This window comes from Sapajus apella, unplaced genomic scaffold (genome assembly GCF_009761245.1).
Source record: "Sapajus apella isolate SASKATOON/1434 unplaced genomic scaffold, GSC_monkey_1.0 scaffold26, whole genome shotgun sequence".
NCBI classification, from domain to species: Eukaryota; Metazoa; Chordata; class Mammalia; order Primates; family Cebidae; genus Sapajus; species Sapajus apella.
Window position 1 is genome coordinate 4,063,146 of NW_022436966.1, and position 24,659 is coordinate 4,087,804.

At 41.1% G+C, this 24,659-nt stretch overlaps 1 protein-coding gene across 10 annotated transcripts in view; it reads left to right on the top strand.

Moving 5' to 3' along the window:
* LOC116560485 (AP2-associated protein kinase 1) overlaps positions 1–24,659 on the top strand; it is a 171,103-nt gene that overhangs the window by 81,151 nt on the left and 65,293 nt on the right. For all 10 annotated transcript variants that reach the window (XM_032291860.1, XM_032291865.1, XM_032291864.1 and 7 more), the window contains exons 3-5: positions 5,089–5,207; positions 15,141–15,249; positions 16,716–16,858. In XM_032291860.1, coding sequence (XP_032147751.1) covers positions 5,089–5,207; positions 15,141–15,249; positions 16,716–16,858 — 371 coding nt within the window. The remainder of the gene's footprint in view (positions 1–5,088; positions 5,208–15,140; positions 15,250–16,715; positions 16,859–24,659) is intronic.

Here is a 24,659-nt window from a genome sequence, read left to right on the forward strand (position 1 = left end):
AAGCAGATCCAAAGTTATTTAATACATGCGTGGTGAGGGAGGGAAGGGGAGATTGTCTACAAAGAGACCTGAAGAACTGTCGCAGTGATGGATTGGCTGTGGTGATGGGTATGAATATATACAGTTGCAAAAATGCATCAAACTGTACACTTAAAATGGGTGTGTTGTATTTTATGTGAAGTTGATGTAAAAATACAGGTTTTTAAAGATGAGGGATCTTACCTGAACCTCACCACCAACTAGCTGTATGCTAGTTGTGTCCTTCTTGGGAAAGGAACTTAATCTTTCTGATGATAGGTTGCTCGCCTACCTCATTCAGTCATTGAGCGAATACAGATGAAATCATTTATTTTGAAATGCCTTTAGAATAAGTCGTATACACATGCTGGGTGGGAGGAATATTGCATATACTCGTCTAGAAGACGAGAACTGTGGTAGTGAATGTCTGAGCTACTATATATATATATATATATATATATATATATATATATATATATGTTGGAATTCATTTGCAAATAATCTTTTAACTTTGTGGAACATGAGTTGTGTCACTTCCCCTCCTTGGCCTTGAGTAAAATGAAGGAGTTAGACTAGATTAGACGTAGAAAACTGGAGGCTTGGAGATTATCTAAAACTTTTCAGGTGTGTTTTCTTTAGCTTCTACACTATGGTGACCTGAACAGCATTAATTTAAAAGGTGACTTGTTGCCAGTGTTTAAATGTGGAAATTTCACATACAATTTTGGGTTTCTAGCTCATCTTTAGAAATTAGCAGATCTGACAACCAGGTCCATATTCCCACATGGCAACAATGTTCTGGAGTTGCATGGTGGCCATCCCATTACATGAGCCATCACATTAGTTTCCCATATTCTCTACCTCTATCTGTGTGTTTTTTGTCCTGTGTAGAAACTTTAAGTGGAAAGTCAGTTCATTTTTTAATGCTTACTGTATGTTAGACACTGTAATGACAATGCAGAGACAAACTAAATGGACAAAACCTCTAAACTCATGCTGAGCTATAAATAGCCGTCCACATCTCCATCAACAATTAGGGGGAGAAAGTTAGACCAAAAATGCTGTGTATTCTAGGGAAAATGGGAGAAAGCATGTTTTCTTGTGGACGTAAAAAAAAATTCCTGCATATTTAATAGGCAGAGCATGTCTGTGTCAAAATTATCCTGCCTCCTTCACTTGCTTGCTTCACATAATAGATCATATCCTTTTTATGATTCAATGGATTCGTGGATGAGATTATCTGAGTGTTTCAAAAAATGCCAGTAGGCGGAGAGACTGACACAGGTTACTGAATGTTAGATTTTCTTACCTCTGTCCAAACCGTTAGATTTTCCCATTTAGCCAAGATCTTGGGATACAACTCAGGCTGAAATAAACATCTCTGTTGACAGTCTTCTCTGTTGACAGCCTCCTTCCATAATAGCCTGAACCCTCTTAAGCTCTGGCTGAGAATCTCATCACCCTGATCCATGTGACAGGGCTGTGCACGAGAAGTATCTTGAATGGCACTATCTCCCCTCTTCTAAACCAGTAGTTTACATTTCCATTTGGTCTACTACATAGTGATAGTAACCAACATCTTTAGACTGACGAATCCTGTTAGGCGTGGATTTTGATCTCATGATCTAAACGCTTCTCTTCTGCAGATAAGCCCTTTTATAGGCATAGATGCTTGACAATGTCGCTTCATCTGTGTTAAGCAAAGTGATTCATTGTTTTGCTTTTAGATTTATCATGGTCATAGGCTTTGAGAATCTGGGCTGGCTCTTGTCAGCCATTGTGCTTACTGGATTGCGTCGAAGGCGACTGACCCATTTCTTCAGTCCTGGCTGAAAAGGTCATCTTGCTACCTACGAAGAAAACTACACTGCTCCCATCTGGTGGTAGTTATCTCAAATTGCAGCAGCCAAAAGAATTGCCTTTCCTTCAGTGGTGTCAGGCACTGAGCTGTAGGAAATACCTATTCCCACCTTTTGTTTCACAACACTGTCAGCTGTTTCCTTATTACCTAAAGGGTATCACATGGTTTTTCTCGGAACGTGAACCACTCCAGCTTCTGCTCATGACTAGCCATAGGACTCCTAAGTCTCACTTGGTTTTTCCACACATAAAGCAAAACACTTGGACTTAATGCTCTCTAGGAGTACTACTCTTGTGAAGTCTGTAATTCTGTGATTTTTTTTAAAAAAAATTCAAAATATCAATGAAATGAATCCCACTTACAGTATTTACAAAACAATTATGAACATACATGGAAATTTTGTAATTTACACTATCATTTTCTTCTTCTTCAATTCTAATTAATTATAAGATAACATCATGGATTTAATAACTTTGGTGGGGGTGGAGAATAAAAAGATAAATACCACTGCATTAAATGCACATGTTTATTACAAGACATTCTGAAACCCTAAAAAGCAAAATGTAAAAAATATACATTTTAGAATTGAAGTGCGTGTGTGTGTGTGTTTAAAAAACTTCTGAGTGTCAATGCTACTTTTGAAAGTGGAAAATGTTGTTGAGGTACAAAGATCAGAGAGATGACAGTTAAAGTTTCATGGTAAATTTTAGAGTTTATTTGAATATTGAGGAACATTGTAAAAAGAAATATACAAACATGCAGTCTCTGGTATCATTTCTACAGTCCACATTTGGAACTGAAGCTCATTAAATTTTTTTTTTTACAAAATTATGTGTATATTTTATGAAAACATGCAATAGTGTTTTGTGATTAAGGCTCGTTATGGTTACAAGGAACAAAAACCTGCTCAAGCTAACTTGAAAAGAATAACTATGTAAAGATACAGTAGGAAATGCCATGGACTTCAACAGACAGGTACTGGAGTGCCGCTGAGCCTTAGGGGAATTAAAAGGGCATAATCAGGACCCAAGTCTTTATTTCTCAGAGGCCAGAGATCTCTATAATGGCTGTTTATTGATCTGTATCAATTTTGCATGTGGCTTCTAGCCCGGTACTACATCATAACCTCAACTCAAATTCCCATACTGAAGACTTCCTTCTGTGTTCAACTCTATACAATTTACAATTAGTGACCACCTCTGTGCAAGAGTAGCATAGTGATTATTATTATTACTATTTATTATTATTATTTTGCTGCGCAGGGTCAGTGGACAGGATATTCAAGCTAAATGATGACAATGTATAAGGCAGGCAGATCAACTGAGTCTCCAGTGTAACTGCTCCTCGTTCCAAAGCCTTCAACTTTGACAGCTTTGCCTCACCTTTTCTATCTAACTCGTCTCACCAATGGCATTGAAGACCTCATACAGTGCTTTGGGAGTGAGGTTGAGGTTAGGGTTCTAAGAATTTGGGGAATGCCATGGTACAGCAAATTTAGAGCATGTGAGAATGCCTATAGAGTTATATAAATTTCTTTTTTCGAGACAGGGTCTCTTTCACCCAGGCTGGAGTGCAGTGGTGCAGTCACAGCTCCCTGCTACCTCTGCCTCCCAGGCTTACGCCATCCTCCCACCTCAACCTTCCGAGTAGCTGGGACCACAGGTGCACGGCACCATGCCTAGCTAATTTTTGTATTTTTTGTAGAGACAGGGTTTCACCAAGTTCCAAGGCTGGTCTTGAACTCCTGAGCTCAAGCAATCTGCCTGCCTCGGTCTCCCAAAGTTCTGGGATTACAGGCGTAAGCCACCATACCTGACTTATAAATTTCTAGTAATGAATCGTAAACTGTCTTTTAGAGAAAGGTCAGTGTGAACATTAAAAAGTCTCCCCAGGCCGGGTGCGGTGGCTCACGCCTATGATCCCAGCACTTTGGGAGGCCGAGGCAGGTGGATCACGAGGTCAAGAGATCAAGACCATCCTGGTCAACATGGTGGAACCCTGTCTCTACTAAAAATACAAAAATTAGCTGGGCATGGTGGCGAGCGCCTGTAGTCCCAGCTACTCGGGAGGCTGAGGCAGGAGAATTGCTTGAACCCAGGAGGCGGAGGTTGCGGTGAGCCGAGATCATGCCATTGCACTCCAGCCTGGGTAACAAGAGTGAAACTGTGTCTCAAAAAAAAAAGTCTCCCCAATAATTGTGTCATACTTTCCTAGTGTTTGCTACTTGAAATAGCACTCTCTTGCCCATACCATGTATCTTTTCAATAGCTCAGCAGGTAGAGAGGGCAGGAGGAATCTTTAGGTCTGATGTTAGATTTGAATCGAGTAATAGGATGAGAAGAAAAGAAGAGGAGATTCTTCAAATTAATTGACAACTATTTATAATAGCAATTAGTGAAATAATTTCCTAGCCTCTCTGCTATGAGGGAAAGTGTGCAGCACTTATGTTTTTAAAAATGTTTTTGGTTTGAATCAGATCTCTTTGAGACCCTGTATTCTTCAGCTGGTAATTGTTTTAAAGGGAAAAATAACACAAAATCTCACAGACTTGTGGTAAGAATTAAACGAGAACATAAAAGTTCCTAAGACCAGGCCAGGTACCGTGGCTCATGCTTGTAATCCCAGCACTGTGGTAGGCCAAGGTGGGAGCCCAGGAGTTCAAGACCAGCCTGGGCAACATAGCAAAACCACTTCTCTACAAAAAAGTACAAAAATTATCCAGGAGTGGTGGTGTACACCTGTAGACCCAGCTACTTGGGAGGCCAAGGTGGGAGGATTGATTGAGCCCAGGAGGTCAAGGCTGCAGTGAGCTGTGATCATGCCACTTCATGCCAGTCTGGGCCACAGAGGGAGACTCTGTCCAAAAAAAAAGAAAATGTACCTAGGACAGTAGTTGTAATGTAATTGGGGGTTTTCTTCCCCCATTTATCTCTTTATTTGTAGGTTATTTGAAAAATAATTACTATTCTTTTGTTATCCTGAGATAGGTGTTTGAGAACAGTTTCTCTGACTCTTGCCACCCACTCCCACAAGTAATATCTCTGAGTTCTGAGAATCTAAGAATGTGTTCTACTACAGGCTAGCCCTAAAGGCTGGCTGGCAGTGGAATCAGTACCATTAGCAGTGACAGTGGCAACCTGCAGCCTCCATAGTCATCTGACTGACGTTTTGAACATTGACTCAAAAGAGCTTGTGTGTTTCTCTCACAGGTGGATTTGCTATTGTATTTCTGGTGAGGACAAGCAATGGGATGAAATGTGCCTTGAAACGCATGTTTGTCAACAATGAGCATGATCTCCAGGTGTGCAAGAGAGAAATCCAGATAATGGTAAGGCTGGCCCTTGGACTTGGGACTGTTTAAAATGGGGGCAGAGACTGTACCTTCTAAGAAAGCCAAGCAAGCCTTGTTCCCTTCCCTGAGATGGCGGAGAGGCCTCTCGACAAGCTGGGACTGAGCAGCCATGGGATGTAGGACACCACCCTTGCCTTGGTCACTCTCAGCTAGAGGGCAGGGAAGAAAGGAACATAGTGAGAGAACTGACCAGTTTTTAGGTCAGAAATATCATTTGGGGCATTGGGAAAAGCTTACTTAACAACCTGGTTCCCAGAAATTAACTGTGGTATTTAATCCTGAAAGCCTAACTTTCCAATGAGCCTCCTCTTCTGGTCTTGTCTCTCTCAATACCAATCCCCAGTCTCAGTTCAACCCTCCTGGACTCTTGAACATTCCTGGGAATATATCCTTATACAACTTAATATTTTTACATGTAGTTTTTTCGACCTGGAATGCTTTCCCCCTTTTTTGGCCTGGAAACTTAGACCAAAACCTAGAAACCTCATATATACTTTATGAATCTATTTATAGAAGTCCAAGAACAGGCAAAATTATCTATAGAAATCAGAAAGTGGTTATTTAGGGGTGGGAAATTGGCTAGAAAGGGGTATACGGGGACTTTCTAGGCCATGGAAATGTTCTGTGCCTTGTTTTAGATAGTGGTTACACAGGGTATATACGTGTCAAAACTCAAACACCTTAAAATCTCTGCATTTTATTATGTTAATTAGACTTCAGTTCTTAAAACATACTCATTTTTTCAAGATGCAGATTTATATGTTGAAAGAAAGAGACCCTATGTGTTAGGTATACATGCTGAAATATGTGTGGAGGAAATAATGTAATGTCCTTAGAACAATGAGTGGGTTTAGAAGATAAACAAGTTGTTAGAGTAGCATCTTTCTTTTACCTTTGTTTGACATTATACGTAATAAGAAACTTTAAATATATAGTCTTTTATTCCTTTGTGCTTCCACAGTGCTTTTGTTTTATACCAATTATATTGGTTAACCTGTTATGTTGTAAGCAGTTCTGCTGTCAGGAAGTAAGTTATTTAAAATTAGAAATTGTATGCTCCAACACACTGCTTGACATGAAGTAAATGCTTAATAAACTTTAGAAGAAATGCGCATTCGAATAATGGTAGTAGCAGATACTTATGTTCACCTAGAGATGGTGATTGCTTTTATGTCCTGGATTTTAATGCTTTTTAAAGAGCAGAAAGAGATCCAAAAATGGAGAGGGTGGCATTGTAGGTATTCCACCAGGCTCCGCTTGCGCTGTTCACCCTATGTAGAGTCAACTTTTCAGTGGCTGCTTAGAGTAACTAGTTAGGCTGCAGTTGGTCTACTGAAAGTACTCAGAATGTTAGAGAGCCTGGCACTACTCTACATTTTAGAAAGCCAAAACTATTTGGGAAGGAACTGTCAACATTACACAACAAACCAACCAACTCCCAAGACTCACATATATATACACACAGTCAAGATCACGTGGGCCTGTCTGTAAGTCACCAACGCCTTCCACTCCCTTGCACAATGCTCCAGACTCCTGTTCTTGCTGTATCTTCCTTCATACACGCGGTGAGTTTTCTGGGTGCTTCTTGTTATTTGTCTTCCTCCCTCCTTGCGCCATGCTTGTTCAGCTCTCACACACTTTATTTCCTGTCGTTACTTCTGCTGTTTCCTCTCTCTGGAATGCCCTTCTTGCTCATTTTCTTGTGTTACAAAAGCAATCCCATGATTTCACTTTCTCCTCCTTGTTTAAAAACACAATGAGAGCTTAGTGTGCTAGGCAGGCATTGCAGTGGAGGAACTACGGAGCCCAGGCCCATGAGGAGCTCACAAATTAATGGGCCTCATTAGGAGTTAAATCACACAGGTTCAAGTTCTGGCCCAGACCTGTATTAGCTTTGAGAGTTTTTAGTTTATATTCTTTCAAAGCTTAAATATTCAAATAGGTGAACTACGCTTGTTACAAAAAACATCAAGCAGTTCCCTGAGGGGACCTCCTATGCCATTACAAGGTCCCAGAGGCAACCACTTTAGGTGATTCTTTTGATGTATTTCTAAATAACATGCTAATATTGCTAGTTCTTGATTTTTCTTCCATTTTAGGCATTATCTTCTATGGGAAGTAAAGACGTAATGTCACATATCCGCTGCTTGTATCTCTCTCCAAATACTTGCAGTATTCTCATCTTCCGTTTTTCCAAAACACCAGCCAAGTTTGGCTATGTGCTGTTTATATGAATATTAGTTTTTGCATTATTACGTAAGAAAACTATTTCAAGTGAATCTCCTGGTGGACCGTGATTCTTATGCCTTTCCTATATAACATTGCTTTCACTAGAGTTGATAATTGTCTTGTTTTCCCTCTCTTGGTCTGAGTTTTCTTTGTGCTTTTAAACAGTTTAATTCCCAATTTTCTTCAAGTTGTATAAATCATTTTTTGAAATTTTTAGACACATTTAATGGTGTTTGTTTTATCATCTTCAAGATTTCTCCCTCGGTCTTCTGACTAAGAAATCTGGCTGGTTGTTCTCTAGGCCTAACTTACAGTTTAATCTTGGAATCTCCTGGGCATTTCCTCTGCTTCTCTTTTTTGTTAGTACCCCTAATTCATCTTTCAGCTAACTTCCTCATTTTGTTGGAGCTGATCCTCCAGTGTCTTTTTTCTTTTTGAGATGGGGTCTCACTTAGTTACCCAAGCTGGAGTGTAGTGGCACAATTATAGCCCACTGCAGCCTCCATCTCCTGGGCTCGAGCAATTCTCCTGCCCCAGATTCCTGAGTAGCTGAGACTATAGGCACATGCCACCAGACCCAGCCAAGTAGAGATAAGGTCTTGCTATGTTGCCCAGGTGGGTCTCACACTCTTGAGCTCAAGTGATCCTCCCATCTCAGCCTCCCAAAGTGCTGGGATTACAGGCATGAGCCACTATGCCCAGCCTCAGTAGCTTTTTGATACATAATAGATACATTTTTTAGAACTTTCAAGTCTAGAAGTATCTTTATGTTATGTTCATACATCATAGTCTGAGTAGAAAATTCCAAGTTGGAAATAATTGCAATTAGATTATTTAAAGCACTGTTCTACTATGTTTTAGCTTTCAGTGTTGCTCTTGGGAAATTCTAAGTCATTCTAATGCCTAGTCCTTTGAAAGTGGCCCATATTGTCTACCTAGAAATTTACAAATTTTCTCTTTGTTTCTAGTGTTCTGAAATTTCTTGATACACCTTGGTTTATGCATTTATTTATTATCTTAGGTGTTTGGTGGTCCTTTTCATCTAGAAATTCATATCCTTGCATTCTGGAGAATTTTTTTAGTTTCATTTTTCCCCTTTTTCTGAAATTCCTAAAATTTGGATGTTGGTTTTCCTGACTTGATTTTCTAATTTTCTTGATTTCTCCCTTCTGTTTTTTATTTCTTTGTCGTTTTGCTCCACGTTCCAGATTTCCTCAGCTCTATATTCCAACCATCCTGTTGAATTTTATTTCCCAGACTTTTAAATCTCTGAGATCTTTTTTGTTTTAGACACATTTAATGGTGCCTGTTTTATTTTTAATTTCGATAAAGTCCAGTTTATCAATTGTTCTTTTTATGGATTGTGCTTTCGGTGTCGAACCTAAGAAATCTTTGCCTAGCTCTCAGTTCTGAAGATTTTTTTTTTTAGTTTTATAGTTTTACATTTAAACCTGTCATCCATTTTTAGTGTATGTGTGTGTGTGTTTGTTTTTGAGATGGAGTTTCCTTGCCCTGACACCCAGGCTGGAATGCAGTGGCGCAATCTCAGCTCACTGCAACTTCTGCCTCCTGGGTTCAAGTGATCCTCCTGATTAGTTGGGATTACAGGCACACGCAACTATGCCTGGCTAATTTTTGTATTTTTAGTAGAGACGGGGTTTCACTACATTGGTCAGGCTGGTCCTAAACTCCTGACCTAAAGTGATCTGCCTGCCTGAGCCTCCCAAAGTGCTGGGATTACAGGCTTGAGCCACTATGCCTGGCCTTTTTGACTTAATTTTTACATAAGATATGAGACTTAGGTTGCAGTTCATTTTTCCCTTGTGGTTTTCTGATTGCCTTTAGCACCATTTATTGAAAAGACTGTCTAACCTCCATTGAAAATCTTTGTTAAAAATCAGCTGAACTTAATTGTGAGGGTCCATTTCCAGGCCTTTGTCTATTCTCTTCCATTAATCTGTGTACCTATCCTTCTACCAGTACCACACAGCCTTGATTACTGTAGCTATATATGTTTTTAGAATGGACTGAATCCTCCCACTTCTTTTTTTTTTTTAATTTCTTACTGTTTTAAATCTGAAGTCTGATGTGATGTTTTTAAGCCCACCTTAAGTCTCAGACTTCTGTCAGATGGAAACCATAGCCCCAGCCCTGCCTCTCTCAGTGATTGTAAGAATTGTGAAGGGAATTAGAAGATGTAACATGCTGTCTAATACGCTGAGAGTTGTGTGTTGATACTCAAAGAACCGGATTCCTCTCTGTACTTTCAGTGAAGGAGAGACAGGCATGTTGCATCCAAATGCAAAGAGAACTGTTTGCGATTTCACTGAGTGGTTTCAGGTTTTATTTTGATAAATTCTGTCCACTATGTACTGGAGTCTGGTCTGAGTTCTTTGATCTAGCTGGGATGTGTGCTCTGATACCGTCAGAGGGATCTGCCCTCTGACGGACAGTTGGAAGGTGGGTTTTGGACTTCTGATCCCTTTGCCTGAAAGCAGGAGAAGATTAATTATCTTCAGACCTAAAGGGGTAAGAACAGTGATAGGAAATAGCTAGAGGTCCAGATGTGTCAAGGCTATTCCGTGTTCACATCTCCTGGCTCAGATGGATTACATCCTCATTGAGCTTGATAATGAGGACACTAAGCTGCCACCAGTTATGTTTGAGGATTTGCTTCGAACAGAAGAGATCAGATGATTCAAAGCAGACAAATGTTTTCTTATTCCACAAAGGGTAGAAGATAGATCCTGTACAGTAGGAAGCTCAGGATTGTTCTGGGACAAGAATCTGGAACAGATTATTTTATTTTTTTCTTCAACTTTTACGTTCTAGGGTACATATGCAGGATGTGCAGGTTTGTTACGTAGGTAAATGTGTGCCATGGTGGTTTGCTGCACAGATCAACCCATCACCTAGATATTAAGCCCAGCATCCATTAGCTATTCTTCCTGATGCTCTCCCTCCTCCCACCACCCCCAGAGGCCCCATCGTGTGTCGTTCCCTGCTATGTGTCCATGTGTTCTCATCATTCAGCTCCCACTTATAAGTGATAACACAGATTATTTTCAAAGATGCTTTGATGATTTTTTTGTGTAAGAAAGTTTGTGTGTGTGTGTGTGTGTGTGTGTGTGTGTGTGTGTATCTATATAATGCATATTGTTTGAATTTGCCTGAAAAAAACACAGGAAGCATGAAAGAAAGAAACAATAAAAGTGGTTCTCTATAGGGGATGGGGATTGGAGTAGGAAAAAGATTGTCTAGTATTATGTGCTATTTGAAAGTTACTATATTACACATTTTAAAAATGAATGATGGCTGGTGCAGTGGCTCACGCCTGTCATCTCAACACTTTGGGAGGCCAAGATGGGTGAATCATTTAAGGTCAGGTGTTCGGGACTAGCCTGTCCAACATGGTGAAACCCCATCTCTACTGAAAATACAAAAATTAGCTGGGCGTGGTGGTGTATACCTGTAATCCCAGCTACTCAGGAGGCTGAGGCAGGAGAATCACTTGAGCCCGGGAGTTGGAGGTTGCAGTGAGCCAAGATTGTGCCACTGTACTCCAGACTGGGTAACAGAGCAAGACTTTGTATTCAATAAATAAATAAATAAGTAAATAAATAATTTAAAATTTATACAAACGAATGACATTTTAAACCGTTTTGTAGTCATTTGTATGAGTAAGCAGAGATCCAAAGAGCCTTCAGGTTCAATAAGAACAAACCATGTCATAACAACATCCTGTTCTCCTTTGGGAAGGCATCTGGATAGAGAGCTCAGTGGGATGCAGTAGATCCAGTATATGTGGACTTTGGCCAGCTGTTTGGATAAGGACACTCACCAGCCATCTGTCAGCAAAATAGAGAGTCTAGGCTGGATGCTAATATATTTAGATGTAATTGCTACTGATTATAAAGATTTCTGATAAGTGGTTTGATATTAATCTGGAGGAAACTTTCAAAAAAGAAAGCATTGTGGCTTACCGTTAACTTTATGTTATTTTACATTTAACAAACAACTTGGTTAAATAAATAGAAAATACATTGATCAATTATGTACCTTTGTAAAGCTGGAAGATGTAACAACTGCATTGAGTCATAGAATCAGGCTCTAAAATGGTTCTTACAAATTGGAGCAGTGGACTGATTCTAATGAAATGAAATAATAAGGTAAAATCATACACTTGAAATTGTATTCTAATCAATTTTACAAGGATAGTTTTCCCTGAAAATCACATTTTGACTAATACTCATCATAATTCCAGTACTCTAAATAATAGTTGTAGGCAAGGGCAGCAAAGCATCTTTCCCTCATCTTGCCTTTTTCTGAGTAAGCAGGTTGTAGCTGAGGTATTCCCTATGTGGTTCCATTCTATACCTCTACATCCATTTCTGTATTGTAAGCCTGGGGCTGGTCTTTTAACCAAAATCAGAGGACAGCTTGGAACACTCTGGCCTGTTGCTGCTGAGAACAGGGCAGGAGCTACTGCCAGTGTACCTTAAATGTGAGTCAGTCTCAACTTGTGGTAAGATTTTCTCTTGGCCTTTTTCTATATTTCACAGCCATTCAAACAGATCTTCTCCGTCAGAGTTATAAACTAGTGGGGTTTTACTCTAAAATCTGAGATATTGCTGTGTCATCAGGTCATTAAAGCCAAATGCCATTGTGTCTCTGCAAAGAGGGGGTCTTTTCTGCTTAGACATAGCTCAGGATCTCTGCAGAAGACAAAGGAACAGTAGTTTGGACTTGAACTGTTTAGCAAACATCTTGACAAACTGCAGGGTGCCATCTGCAGATGTTAATTATCCAGTTTTGATCCTTTAGTGCCTCTTTAGATTGGCTTGTGTTACTCTATCTGTATTACTTTAACAAAATACCTGAGACTTGGATAATTTATAAAGAACAGAAATTTATTTTCTTATTGTTCTAGAGGGTAAGAAGCCCAAGATCATCATGGTGCTGACAGGTTCAGTGTCTGGTAAAGGCCTGGTCCCTGCTTTCAAGATGGTGCCATGAGTGCTGCTTTCTCTGGAGGGAATGTTTTGTCTTTACATGGTGGAAGGCAGAAGGGCTAAAGAGCCTAGTTAGTTCCCTCCAGCCCTTTTATAAAATTGCTTATCCCATTCATGAGGGTTTTACCCTCATGATTTAATCACCTCCTAAAGGCCTCACTGCTTAATACTATTGCATATGGGATTTAAGGTTTGTTTGTTTTTTGAGATGCAGTCTCACTTTGTCACCCAGGCTGGAGTGCACTGGTATGGTTTTGACTCAGTGCAACCTCCGCCTCCCAGGTTCAAGTGTTTTCTGTTGCCTAAGCCTCCCCTGTAGCTGGGGCTACAGGCATGTGCCACCGCACCTGGATAATTTTTGTATTTTTAGTAGAGATGCAGTTTCACTATGTTGGCCAGGCTGGTCTCGAACTCCTGGCCTCGATCTGCCTGACTTGGCCTCCCAAAATGCTGGGGTTACAGGTGTGAGCCACCGCACCTGACCTGGGATTTAAGTTTTAACATGAATTTTGGAGGGGACACACACCTTCAAACCATAGCATGGTTCTACCAATATTTTTTTCTTTCTTCCAGTTGCTTTATTATTCTTAGGATGAAACCAGCTCAGAGGCAACATTGCCGATTCTTTTTCAAATAGTTAAATATAGAGATGTGAGTCTTTCATTCATCTTTGTGAATATTTGGAGGATATGATTTGCTTTATTTTGGTTTCAAAGAGCTTCTCTCCAGTTCTTCCTACCTTCAGGAATATGTAAATGGAAATGAGTTCTAGATGGGTTGATGATGAGATGGAAAAACAGAGGGAAGGGTAGGCCACTAAAATGTGAGCCCCACAATCACTCTGTTTGGGAAAAACTTGAATTCTAGAGACTGCATGTCAGCTTCATCATCTCCCTTCTCTTATCCAGAGCAGATGCTGTAAGTCTTTTGTCTCATCAAGCTTCTTTGTCATTCCTATACATTTAGGAAATGACCTTGTTCTCTACCGAAAATAAAACAACAGATCTGAACTCACTTGAATTCTCTTTTTCTTCCACCTTAAACCAACATGCATAGCCATCCTCATTTCCTTCCTGCTTGCCAGGAAAAAAAAAAAAAAAAAGTTATTCTAAGACCAGTCCTTTGAACAGTACTCTTAATCTCACCCTTCTATTTACAGAACTTTTTCTGTCAATTATCATCATCCTCTCCTGTATCTTAAAGCTCTCTTCTCTTGGCTCCTTCCTTTCTCTGGTGCTCAGTTTTCTCCCATCCTAAACACCCTTTTTCTCAGTGCTGCTGCCGTAGGCACAAATGTTCTGCAAGAGTAATCTGTAGGCCCTGGCTCTACTTGCCCAATTCCCTTTCTTTGCAAGTCCAGTTTCATTCTCACCACCATCCCATCCGTTCTCTGAAACTACTCTCAAATAAGTCTCCAGGGACTTGCATCTGCTAATTCCAAAGCCTTTCTATTCTGTCTGCCCTTGTGTTGCATCTACCATTTCTGAGGCAATAGGTATTCACAATCCATCACTCAGAGGAAGACTCTAATGAGTTTTAACTTTGATGCCCAGGGTTCAGGTTTGTTCACTTCATACCATGGTGGTTTCTTTTGTTTTGTTATAAAATTTGTTTTCAACTTTAAACAGTTGAATCTCTAATTAGAGTGGTGGTAGTTTCTGTTCTCACAGTCCAAATTGCCAAGTTTGTATGGTGATTGTCATGAGGCCACATGTTTTCTACTCCTTCCCCTGACCATTTTGAAGCAAAGCAAAACAATTTATTAAAACTAGTTAAAAAATAAAACTTTACCTTGCATTTGTGCAAAAATCATATCACCCAGTTTGCTTTCTTTTTCTTTCGATAACTTAGTTCTTACTTTGGTTTTGAACGTCATCATTACAAAGACCTGCCTCTCTGGAGATGTTAAAAGGACTATACCAAAATGTAAGGCCACTTCCAGTGCCCAGATGGGTCCTGACACAGAGAGGGTGCTCAACAGATATTGGTTGGATGATTGAATTCATCCAAGCAGCTCTAAGAGATCACATGCAGTTTCAACTGAAGAGCTGGAAACTTGCCCATCTTATATCCCAGTTGGTTGGCTTGAAAGGCTTAATTATGAGCAAAATGCTTAGGTTTGGATGCTATTGTAGTCCCTTCAAGACTTTGTAAAAAGCCTTTGTGTGTGTGTGTGTATGTGTGTGTGTGTATTTCCCAAAGGGAGAAAACAGCACAAACTATTTAAAAGTGAAGTTGAATTCATTTTGCCCCTGCAACCAGGAAAAACATCAATTTTATTTTTCTTAATTAGAAGTTCACACATTTAAGTAGTTCATATGTTCTCTCTATTCTTTACCCCCTGCAGTATTTCTGGAGAGGAGAGTCTTCGCTTCTAGTTTATGTGGAGCATTGATGCAGTAAGCAAGTAGACACTTTGTGCATTTAACTCTAGAATTTAGGTTCTGGAGTATGCTATGGTTTAGTAGGGTTATGGAGTTGCTATTGAAGATCTTGCTGTGAATCTCAGGGACCACTGGAAACCTATTCTTGACCCTGCTCCTTAGTCTTCTCTCTCAACACTGTATCATCTCTGTATTTAAATTATCTGTGCTAATGGAGCTGACTGGCTAATTCTGTCCCGTTAGCATCTGAAACTAACAATGTATTTCTCATCTCTTGTTCACAGAGGGACCTGTCAGGGCACAAGAATATTGTGGGTTACATTGATTCTAGTATCAACAATGTGAGTAGCGGTGATGTATGGGAAGTGCTCATTCTGATGGACTTCTGTAGAGGTATGTATATGAACCATACCCTTAAGCTGTCATTTCTCTAGCATTTTGATTGTCAAGGTTGGGGGAGTCATTTCACTTAATGTGCACTGTACCGTATGGTATGTTCTGGTTTTACAGATGAGAAAACTAAGGTTAAAAAGATACAGTCTGCTGTCAACTCTTGGTTATTCTTATAATGGCACAAACAATTTAAAGTGTAGGCAATGTAAAACTCCATTTTCATTGGGTTTAGGAAGGTTTGGTATTTGTATATAAATGAGAATGGGTAAGAATGAGAATGAATATGTTCTTTGTGATGCTTTATAACAAATGATGAAGACACATAATAAAGACCCAGCTCCAGATGGACAAAAGAAACAGGGCAGCTTCCCCAACTCCCTCACTTGTGTGTTCTCTTTCCCACTTATGCCATCATTCTTGTGTTATGGGGTAAAAGAATCCTTTTCATCTAATGGAAGTGACCCTTGTGTCCTTGCTCTAAAGCTATAATTCCTAGTAAGGTGAGACTATATTCAAATGATGCAGCTGTTAACAGTTGAGTAAAGTCATTGAAATCTTGAAATTTCAAAAAACATTTATCTTGGGAAATTCAGACTGTAGCATGATTTTTTTCAGAGTTAATTGCATTTTATATAACCATTGCTTGGAGGTTTGGCTTAGGTCCATGCCTTACTATTTGGTGCTGTGTTTTGTACTCACCCTCAGTTCCATTAACATTTTCTCTATGCTTAAGATACTATCCATAAATTAAATATGTTGCTAATCACAAAAATGTGATGTTAACCAGTAATTTCAGCCCTTACTGTATTAGCTATTTACCTGATTTCTTAAAGTATTACCAAATTTGAACTTAACTATTTGTTTCCTCCTGCTCATTCCTTTTTTGGATACTAAAATGTTTAGAGATCAGGCAGTAGGAGCATCCAGGCATCTGGATAATTTTGTAAGTGAAGTCATCAATCTTTTGGTCCTAGAGATTAATTGTTGGTGGCCAAGCAGTAAGTAGTGAAGCCAGAGAGACTAAGCTGTTTCTGAAGTTCAGACTATCAAACCATCTTCTTCCTGTTCCCTGGACCTATTGTGCCATCTGATTCTTACTAAAAGATATGGCAAGTTGAGGCTGTGGCCATGTCTCATACACAACGGTCGCAGTATAACCAGGCAACTACAACAGGACCATATTGTCAGTTCTACTCATCTTGAAGACATAATGAGGGCAGCTCACATCTGGGGTGCTTTATAAAATAAAGAAACTGTTTTTGATGCATTGGAGGAGACACTGAATCGTAAGAAAACAAATCCCAAGCTGGGAGTCAAGACAGGTAGGTTTTAATCCTGGATCAGTCAGTGGTCAGCTCTGTTACCTTAGTCCAGACCGCTTCTCTCTGGACAGCCGTTCATTCTCTTAGACTAACTGACAGGTCTGAGTGTTTATACCTCTCCTTTGTGCTGTACGTACCCCTCAGGTGGCCAGGTGGTGAACCTGATGAACCAGCGCCTGCAAACAGGCTTTACGGAGAATGAAGTGCTCCAGATATTTTGTGATACCTGTGAAGCTGTTGCCCGCCTGCATCAGTGCAAAACTCCTATTATCCACCGGGACCTGAAGGTACAGACCACGCTCTTTCATTGAGTGCATTCTTACCGAGTATTTTCTGTCTGCCCCAGGGATGGAGGAGATACTGTGAGGATAGGCGAGAAATTTAAGGTATGGTCCCTGTTTCTATGCTTATCTTCTGCCTGAGGAGAGAAAATATAAAGGAAAAGGTACAGTACAGGTATAAGTTTTATTACTTAAGAAGCCTCCAGAAATTCTTCATAATTATCAAATGCCTGAGCCTGTGTTGTTTTTGTTTTTCCTGACATACTCCCCCCACTTTTCCAGGATTGTGAAAAACAATACTTTTAATTAAATACTTAGTAAACATGATGCTTGGTTTTTAAAGTCTTATTTCATATTTTGCAAAATCCACTAATTGATTTTTTTAATTGTCCTAAGTGCCATCACCATGCACCATGCCTTTCACATTGTAGTCACTTGACAGTGTTTGTTGAATGGAATTGGCACCTTGTTAGGGTTCAACTTAGCATGTATTGAGCACCAGTTGTGTGCCACGTACTCTGCTACATCTTATGTACAGTATCTCTTCAGAGGGAGACATTCTCTGTTACATTTTATAGTTGAGGAAACTAAGGAGCAGAGAGGTTATGTGACTTGCCTAAGATCATATAACTAGGAAGGACAGGGCCAGAATTTGAATCCAGCCCTTTAGATTCTAAATTACAATTCTTTTCATTCTACCTGTGTTTCAGGAAGCATGCTTCATAGCTAGTAACTGGAATCACCATGCACTGGAATCACCATGCCATCACCATGCACTGTGCATTTCATATTGTAGTCTTATTTCATATTTGCAAAATCCACTAATTGATTTTTTTTTATTGTCCTAATTGCCATCACCATCCACCATGCCTTTCATATTGTAGTCACTTGACAGTGTTGAATGCAATTGGCACCATGTTAGGGTCAGCCTCCCCTAGCATGCTTGTTAAATGCAGGCTGCTAAGTTTCACACTGAATCTCTTGGGCTAAAATTTTGATAGTGATGTCAGGGAACCCCGAGAAGCCATAGCTTAATACGAACACCAGGTGGTTTCTGTATACTCTAAAAGTTTAGACTAAAGCAGCATACTTGCATTACTTTTATTTCTTAACATTTTAAAAAAATTGAGACATAATTCACCTACTATAAAATTTAGTCCTTTAAAGCATATAATTCAGGTCAGGAGTGGTGGCTCACGCCTATAATCCCAGCACTTTGGGAGGCCAAGACAGGCAGATCACCTGAGGTCAGGAGTTTGAGTCTAGCCTGGCCAACATGGCGAAACCCCATCTCTACTAAAAATACAAAAATTAGCCGGGCGTGGTGGCACAGGCCTATAGACCCAGCTACTCAGGAGGCTGAAGCATGAGAATCACTTGAACCTGGGAGGAAGACGTTGCAGTGAGTGGAGATAATGCCAGAGCACTCCAGCCTGAGCAACAGAGCGAGACTCTGCCAAAAAAAAAAAAAAAAAAAAACACACCTATGTAATTCAGTTTTTAGTATACTCATAAAGTTGTGTAACCATCACTACCATCTAATTCCAGAACATTTCATTATCCCCAATAGAAACCCTGCATCCATTAGCAGTCATTCCCTAGTCCCCCTCTCTTTGCCTCTCCCCTACCAACACCCAGTCTACTTTCTGTCTCTATATTTTCATGTTCTGGACATTTTATATAAATGGAATCATAATATATGACCCCTTCTGTCTTTTTCCCTTAGCATAATGTTTTCAGGGTTCATCAATGTTGTAGTAAGTATCAGTACTTCACTTTCATAATTTCATAATATTCTGTTGTATGGATGTATCACATTTTGTTTATCCATTCATTCACTGATGAAAATTTAGTTGTTTTCACTTTTTGGCTATTATGAATAGTAACGCTGCTATGAACGCTCATATACCAGTTTTTGTGTGGACATATGTTTTGAATTTTTCTAGGTATAGACCTAGGGCTAGATTGCTGGGTCATATAGTAACCCTGTGTTTAATTTTTTGAGGAACCTTCAAACTGTTTTCCAAAGTAGCTATGCTGTTTCACATCCATCAGCAATACATGAAGGTTCCAGTTTCTCCACATCTTTACCAACACTTGTTATTGTCCTTTTTTATTTTAGCCATCCTAGTGGATATGAAGTGGTATATCCTGGCATTTCTGTACTAAGGCAGTTAGCTTACAGGAGAATAAGTATATACCTCCGAAAGCCTTAGATAGCTTTCTCAAGTATACCTCTGCCTACAGTCAGCCCTTTTTTTCTGAGTAGAAATAGAGGAATGTGGCTGGGTGCGGTGTCTCACGCCTGTAATCCCAACACTTTGGGAGGCTGAGGCAGGTGGATCACCTGAGGTCAGGAGTTCGAGACCAGCCTGGCTAACATGGCAAAACCCCATCCTTACTAAATACAAAAAATTAGCTGGACGTGATGGCTGGTGCCTGTAATCCCAGCTACTTGGGAAGCTGAGGCAAGAGAATTGCTTGAACCCAAGAGGTGCGGGTTGCAGTGAGCCGAGATTGGTCACTGCACTCTAGTCTGGGTGACAGAGTGAGACTCTGTCTCAAAAAAAAAAAAAAGTGGGGTGAGGGCAGGGAATGCATGTTGTTGAATATTTATTACAAGCTTAGCATAGTACAAGTACATAGTTCCATGGGCATGGGACAGAGATAACATTGTTCCTACCCTCAAGATGTTCAAAGTAAGAAGATATCAATGAAATATTTAGACTTGAAACAAATAGATGAAATATAAAACTCTATAGAAGAAAATGATGAATAGAAGATAATCAAGGAATTTAATGTATAGCCAGATAGTAGGATCAGGCAATGGTGATTGAAATTCTCTAGAAAAGCGGGATTTTGAAGGCCTGATAGGAAATGAGTGATCATAGAGGGGATGAAGAACATTCTGGGCAGAGAGCAGAGCAGAGGGCTGCCTGCAAAAGGGAACAGCAAGGTGTGTGGGGATGAGAAGGTGGGTCAGGGCCCCAGTATGTGGCCAGTTGCAGACCAGGCTAGAGTGACCGCAGGCATTGCTCTGAATATGCATTGACACTATTCCTAGTTGCCTTTATCAATGAGTAAAATTTTTGTTTAAATCCTGTTAGCATGTATTTCAGAACAGGCAGTGGTACCAAATCTTAAAGGCCTGACCTCTGCCCTTGCTGCCTGCCTTGGAGAAGAGTGTGAGAGGCATAGAAATAGGAGAGAAATGTTGCTGGTGAGCACCGCTCTGATGATCCATGTGATCTTGCACCTCTGTGTAGCCCGTTCTGCACCCCTTCCATGTTGAATGGGGTAGGAGTTCATCTGTGAACTCTGATTCTGCACCACCGTGTGACTGATACTGACAGAATTACAAGTGCTGTGAGAGGTGAGCATAGGCAGCTTCCTCCGTCTTGCCAAATGCAGAGGACATTTTCCAGTCCCTGTCTTATTCTCTCTGTGGCCTCTGGCTCTTTTGTGACTGTCTCTCCCTTGACCTCTGTAACAGTGTCTTCTCCCCGGCTCCTTTTTCCCAGGCTCCTTGGCTTTCTTCTCAAATTGCTAGCCTCTCTGAGCCTAGTTTCGTCATCTATAAAGTGGAGCTAACAGCACCTGCTCTGTTAGGGTGGTGGTAAGGTTGAATGAGGGAGTATGTGTCAGTCTCTAGGCACATCCTGGCACAGTAAATGCCTGAAAGGGTTCAGAGGTGAGGACAAGGGGAACAGGCAGAGGGGCACAGAGGATCCTTCTAGAAAGAAGTATTCCCATGTTCTCAGCATCTTTGTTTATATTAACTTTTTTTTTTTTTTTTTGAGATGAAGTCTTGCTGTCTTGCCCAGGCTGGAGAGCAGTGGTGCAGTCTCGGTTCACTACAGCCTCCACCTCTCGGGTTCAAATGATTCTCATGCCTCAGCCTCCTGAGTAGCTGGAATTACTGGCGTCTGCCACCTTGCTTGGCTAATTTTCGTATTTTTAGTAGAGATGGGGTTCTACCATGTTGGCCAGACTAGTCTCGAACTCAAGTGAGGCCTTGGCGTCCCAAACTGCTGGAATGATAGGCATGGGCCACCATGCCCAGCCCCGTTTATATTAGTTTTTAAACACTTGCTGGATTAAATGAAGCCTGAATGATAATCATTTCATACCAGTACATACAGCTGCCCAGCTTATGTAGTTCCAGGATAGCACTGCCTGGTGACATTCCCCGTGCTACAGTGAGGTGCTAGGTCAGCATCACCCAGTGATGAGGCCTTGGGGACAGAGCTCAGTGTCTTGCTTGGGACTCTGAGTAGGTCAGTGGGAGGGCCAAGGCAGCGGGCCCCAGCCTCCTCCTTCACTGTGCTGAACAGCGCACGAGATGTTTCAGCCAGGGGATAGGGAGCAAACAGGAATGAAAGGCTGAGGCAGCAGCATGAGTGAGAGGTTACCAGGCTCCGTTCCCCAGCCAGCCCTCAGTGCTTTACCCTTTATACCTCTGTGCTCCTAAGTGGGAGACAGCACAGTACTGGGCACACAGTAGTTGGCCTTCTGTATCCACAGGTTCCCAATCTGCAGATTCAAACATCTGCAGGTGGAGAATACATACAGTTGCCCCCTGTATCTGTGGGTTTTGACACATGGTTGGTTGCATGGAGGGAGATGTGAAACTGCAGATAAGGAGAGCTGATTTTATTGGACTCTGTGGTTGTGTTTTCATTAGTATTGAAGATCATCAGGCATGCTGCTGATTTGCTCACTGTGGTTCAGGAGACTTTCTCCTTACTTTGGATATAGGGACTCATGGGAAGAGGCCTGGATTGTGATTGTTGCAGAGAAGTCCTGGTCGCTGTTGTTTTTAGTCATTGACTACCCAGATCTTACACTTGATGCCACCTAGATGCTTTCATTAGTAGGTTAGATTTTCATGCTCTCTGCTAGTATGTCCATGGTGGGCAGTTACAGTTGCCTGCTGCACCTCCAGCTTCCCAAGGTCTAAGTGAAAAGTCCCCAAGTTCTCCCGTTCACCCTGGCTCTGTCATTGTATCACATAGTCTCAGTCACTCTGAACTCCATGTCACTGCGGGAACCAGCCACCACAGTCCTAGCAGTAGTCAGGGCCAAAGAGTTCTCTGTTTTCCTGTTTGCCAGAGAAAATGCTAGTTACTTCTCTGTGAGCAGGGTGAGGAGGTGCCACTGTGAATAGAAGCAGGATATGGGAAAGAGCACAGGCCAGGTCTACCATGGGCCTTGTGACACCAGTGCCACCCTGCATGTGGGTGTGCTGGTTCACATGCAGAACCGAGGAATGCCCCCTTGCCCTCCCTACTGCCTGTGCGGTCTTTCTTTCCAGTGACAGGAAATAAACTGAAAGTGGTCCCTGTCCTTAAGCAGCTTATGTTCTAAAAATAACCATGGCGGAAGTACTGTTCTATATTGAATGTCTGTCCTCTAATATATTAACACTTTAATCATTTTTCCCATGTAAAATTTTAATTTCTCTGAGAAAGATAAAGATCAATATTGCAGATCATGTTGTCATAGATCTAGAAAGGTCGCCTAAGCAAGCCCTCTTCTTTACTAGTGAGGAAACCTCCACACAGAAGGGCTGTGACCTGCACAGGTTTGAGTGGTCAACCCAGAATAGAGACAAGGTTTTAAATTCCCGTTATATTTTGTTGTATTATACCATGTTATTTGTCCAAGCACTTCAGAAAGGAGAAGAAAGGGTTAAGGTTTAACAAGCACATTCATGTTGAAAAAGTCATTGATGTCTCCTCTTTTGTCAGAATAGAGATTTTGATCTCATGAAGAATAATAGGGTGAAGATTCTTGTCCCATTTTTAGAAACACAGGTTTGGAAACCTGCATTCATCTAATCCTTCAAATTTTGCAGTGGCAGTACATTCTCTGACTGAAATGCCTAAATGCCATAACTGTTTGGAATAATATCGAGATGAAGAGGTCAGTAGGAGGTAGCCTTCTAGACCTTTCTGCTAAAGCTGTAAGGAGAGTTTGAGAGTGACAACTTCAGTAGCACTCTTGAGCCAAGAGGCTGGGAAATGAGGTCAGCAGCATCGCACTCTCAAAGAGTGGCAAGGTTCGGGATTGTAAGTGGTGGTAACCAATCTGTGCTTATACCCTAAAGGACTTTGCCAAAAACAAAGTCTGTGCAAATTCTCTGAAGCTTTCAGAAGGTGGTGTACGACGTCTAGTTGGTTTTCTACCTTCTTCATCTCACATAATCTGTACACACCCACTTAACCCCTTTCCATCACTATTGACTTTTTCTCTATACCTGGCCCTAATCATCTCACACCCAGACTGTTGTACCTGCCCCTCATTGTCTTCCTTCTCTTATTCTCCCTCAATTTGGCCAAGCGAAGTTTCCTAAAATGGCTCTCTTCATGTGCTGCTGACCTGTGAAAAATGAGGAGCGGGACCCGAGTGCCCTTCCTCAGTCTGCTCTCTGTGTGCTTCTCTGGTCCTCTCCCTTCCTCCTCCCTCCTTCTTCCTCCCTCGCCAGTCTCAACTGTCCATGCCCCTTAATTGCAAAAGGCATATCAGCATGGGGGGTGAGGGTGTGGTCCTGGCAGTCCAGTGGCCTGAGCCTGAATCCTGCCCTACCAGCCCGTGACCTCAGACAAGTTAGGTAACTTCTCTGGCCTCTTTTTGCTAATCTGTTAAGGGGTACAATAAGGCTGTGTAAGGATTGTATGCAATACTCTAGGTAAAAGTGCGTGGAGCAGTGTCTGCCACTTAGTAAGTACTGTTAGCTGCTGCTGTTATTATCACTCCGGTTTCTGTGCTTTGTTCCTGTTACTTGTTTCACTTTTTTAAGTCCTTCACTTCCTCCATGGCTCCATATTATCTTGTCTCCCGTTTCCTGACAGCACTGGTTCATAGCAGGTCCTTTCTCATGTTTTCAGCTGTCCTTGCAGTACCGGTGCCATGCACAGCACTATTCCAGCCACAGTGGCCTGCCTCTGTGCCTCCGACACTTCAGCCACACTCCCATCTCATGACCTTTGTGATGCTGTTTCTGCTTGGAATGCTCTTCCCCCAGATGGCTTGTGGCTGCTCCTTCTTCATCCTGGTCTCTGTTTCCCTCAGAGAGACTTTCCCCCACTATGCTATTTAAAATAGCATTCCTCTTCACCTTACATACATTAACCTGCTGCATTCTTGTCATATTTATCACTACCAGGCAAGTATAATTATTTTTTTCTTATCCCCAGTTGGACTGCAAGCTCCGTGAGAGGATAGACTTTGTTTTGTTCACAACCTTATCCCTAGAACCTAGAAACATTCTTGGCATGTGGTAGGAGTTGAAACGTGTTTCTTTTGTTTTTTAGTTTTTAATGTTGTGGGTACAAAATGGATGTATTTATGAGTTACATGAGACATTTTGATACTGGCATGCAATGTTTAATAATCACATCAGGGTGAGTAGAGTATCCACCACCTCAAGCATTTATCCTTTGTGTGAAATGTGTTTCTTTGATAAATGTTTGGTAATAACAGCTTTTCTAGATGTACATTCCAGCATTAGATGTGTAGAAACTGATTCAGAAAGGGAGTGCACACATACAATAGGAGAATCATGCTTTTACGTGAACCCTGCCAGGTGCATGAGGCCAGGGAGGAAGATTGTTGCTGAATGATGCTGAATAAGTGATTTCATCAGCAACATTTAAGGGTCCCTGCTGTGGTACAGGACTGGACAAGGTGTTATGGGAGATACACAGGCATAATACAGTGCCCTTGTCTCAAAAGTGTTGTACTCTTTCTTACTTGGGAAGGTAAGAATAAATACGTAAGAAGTTAAATACCAACCCACACTGAA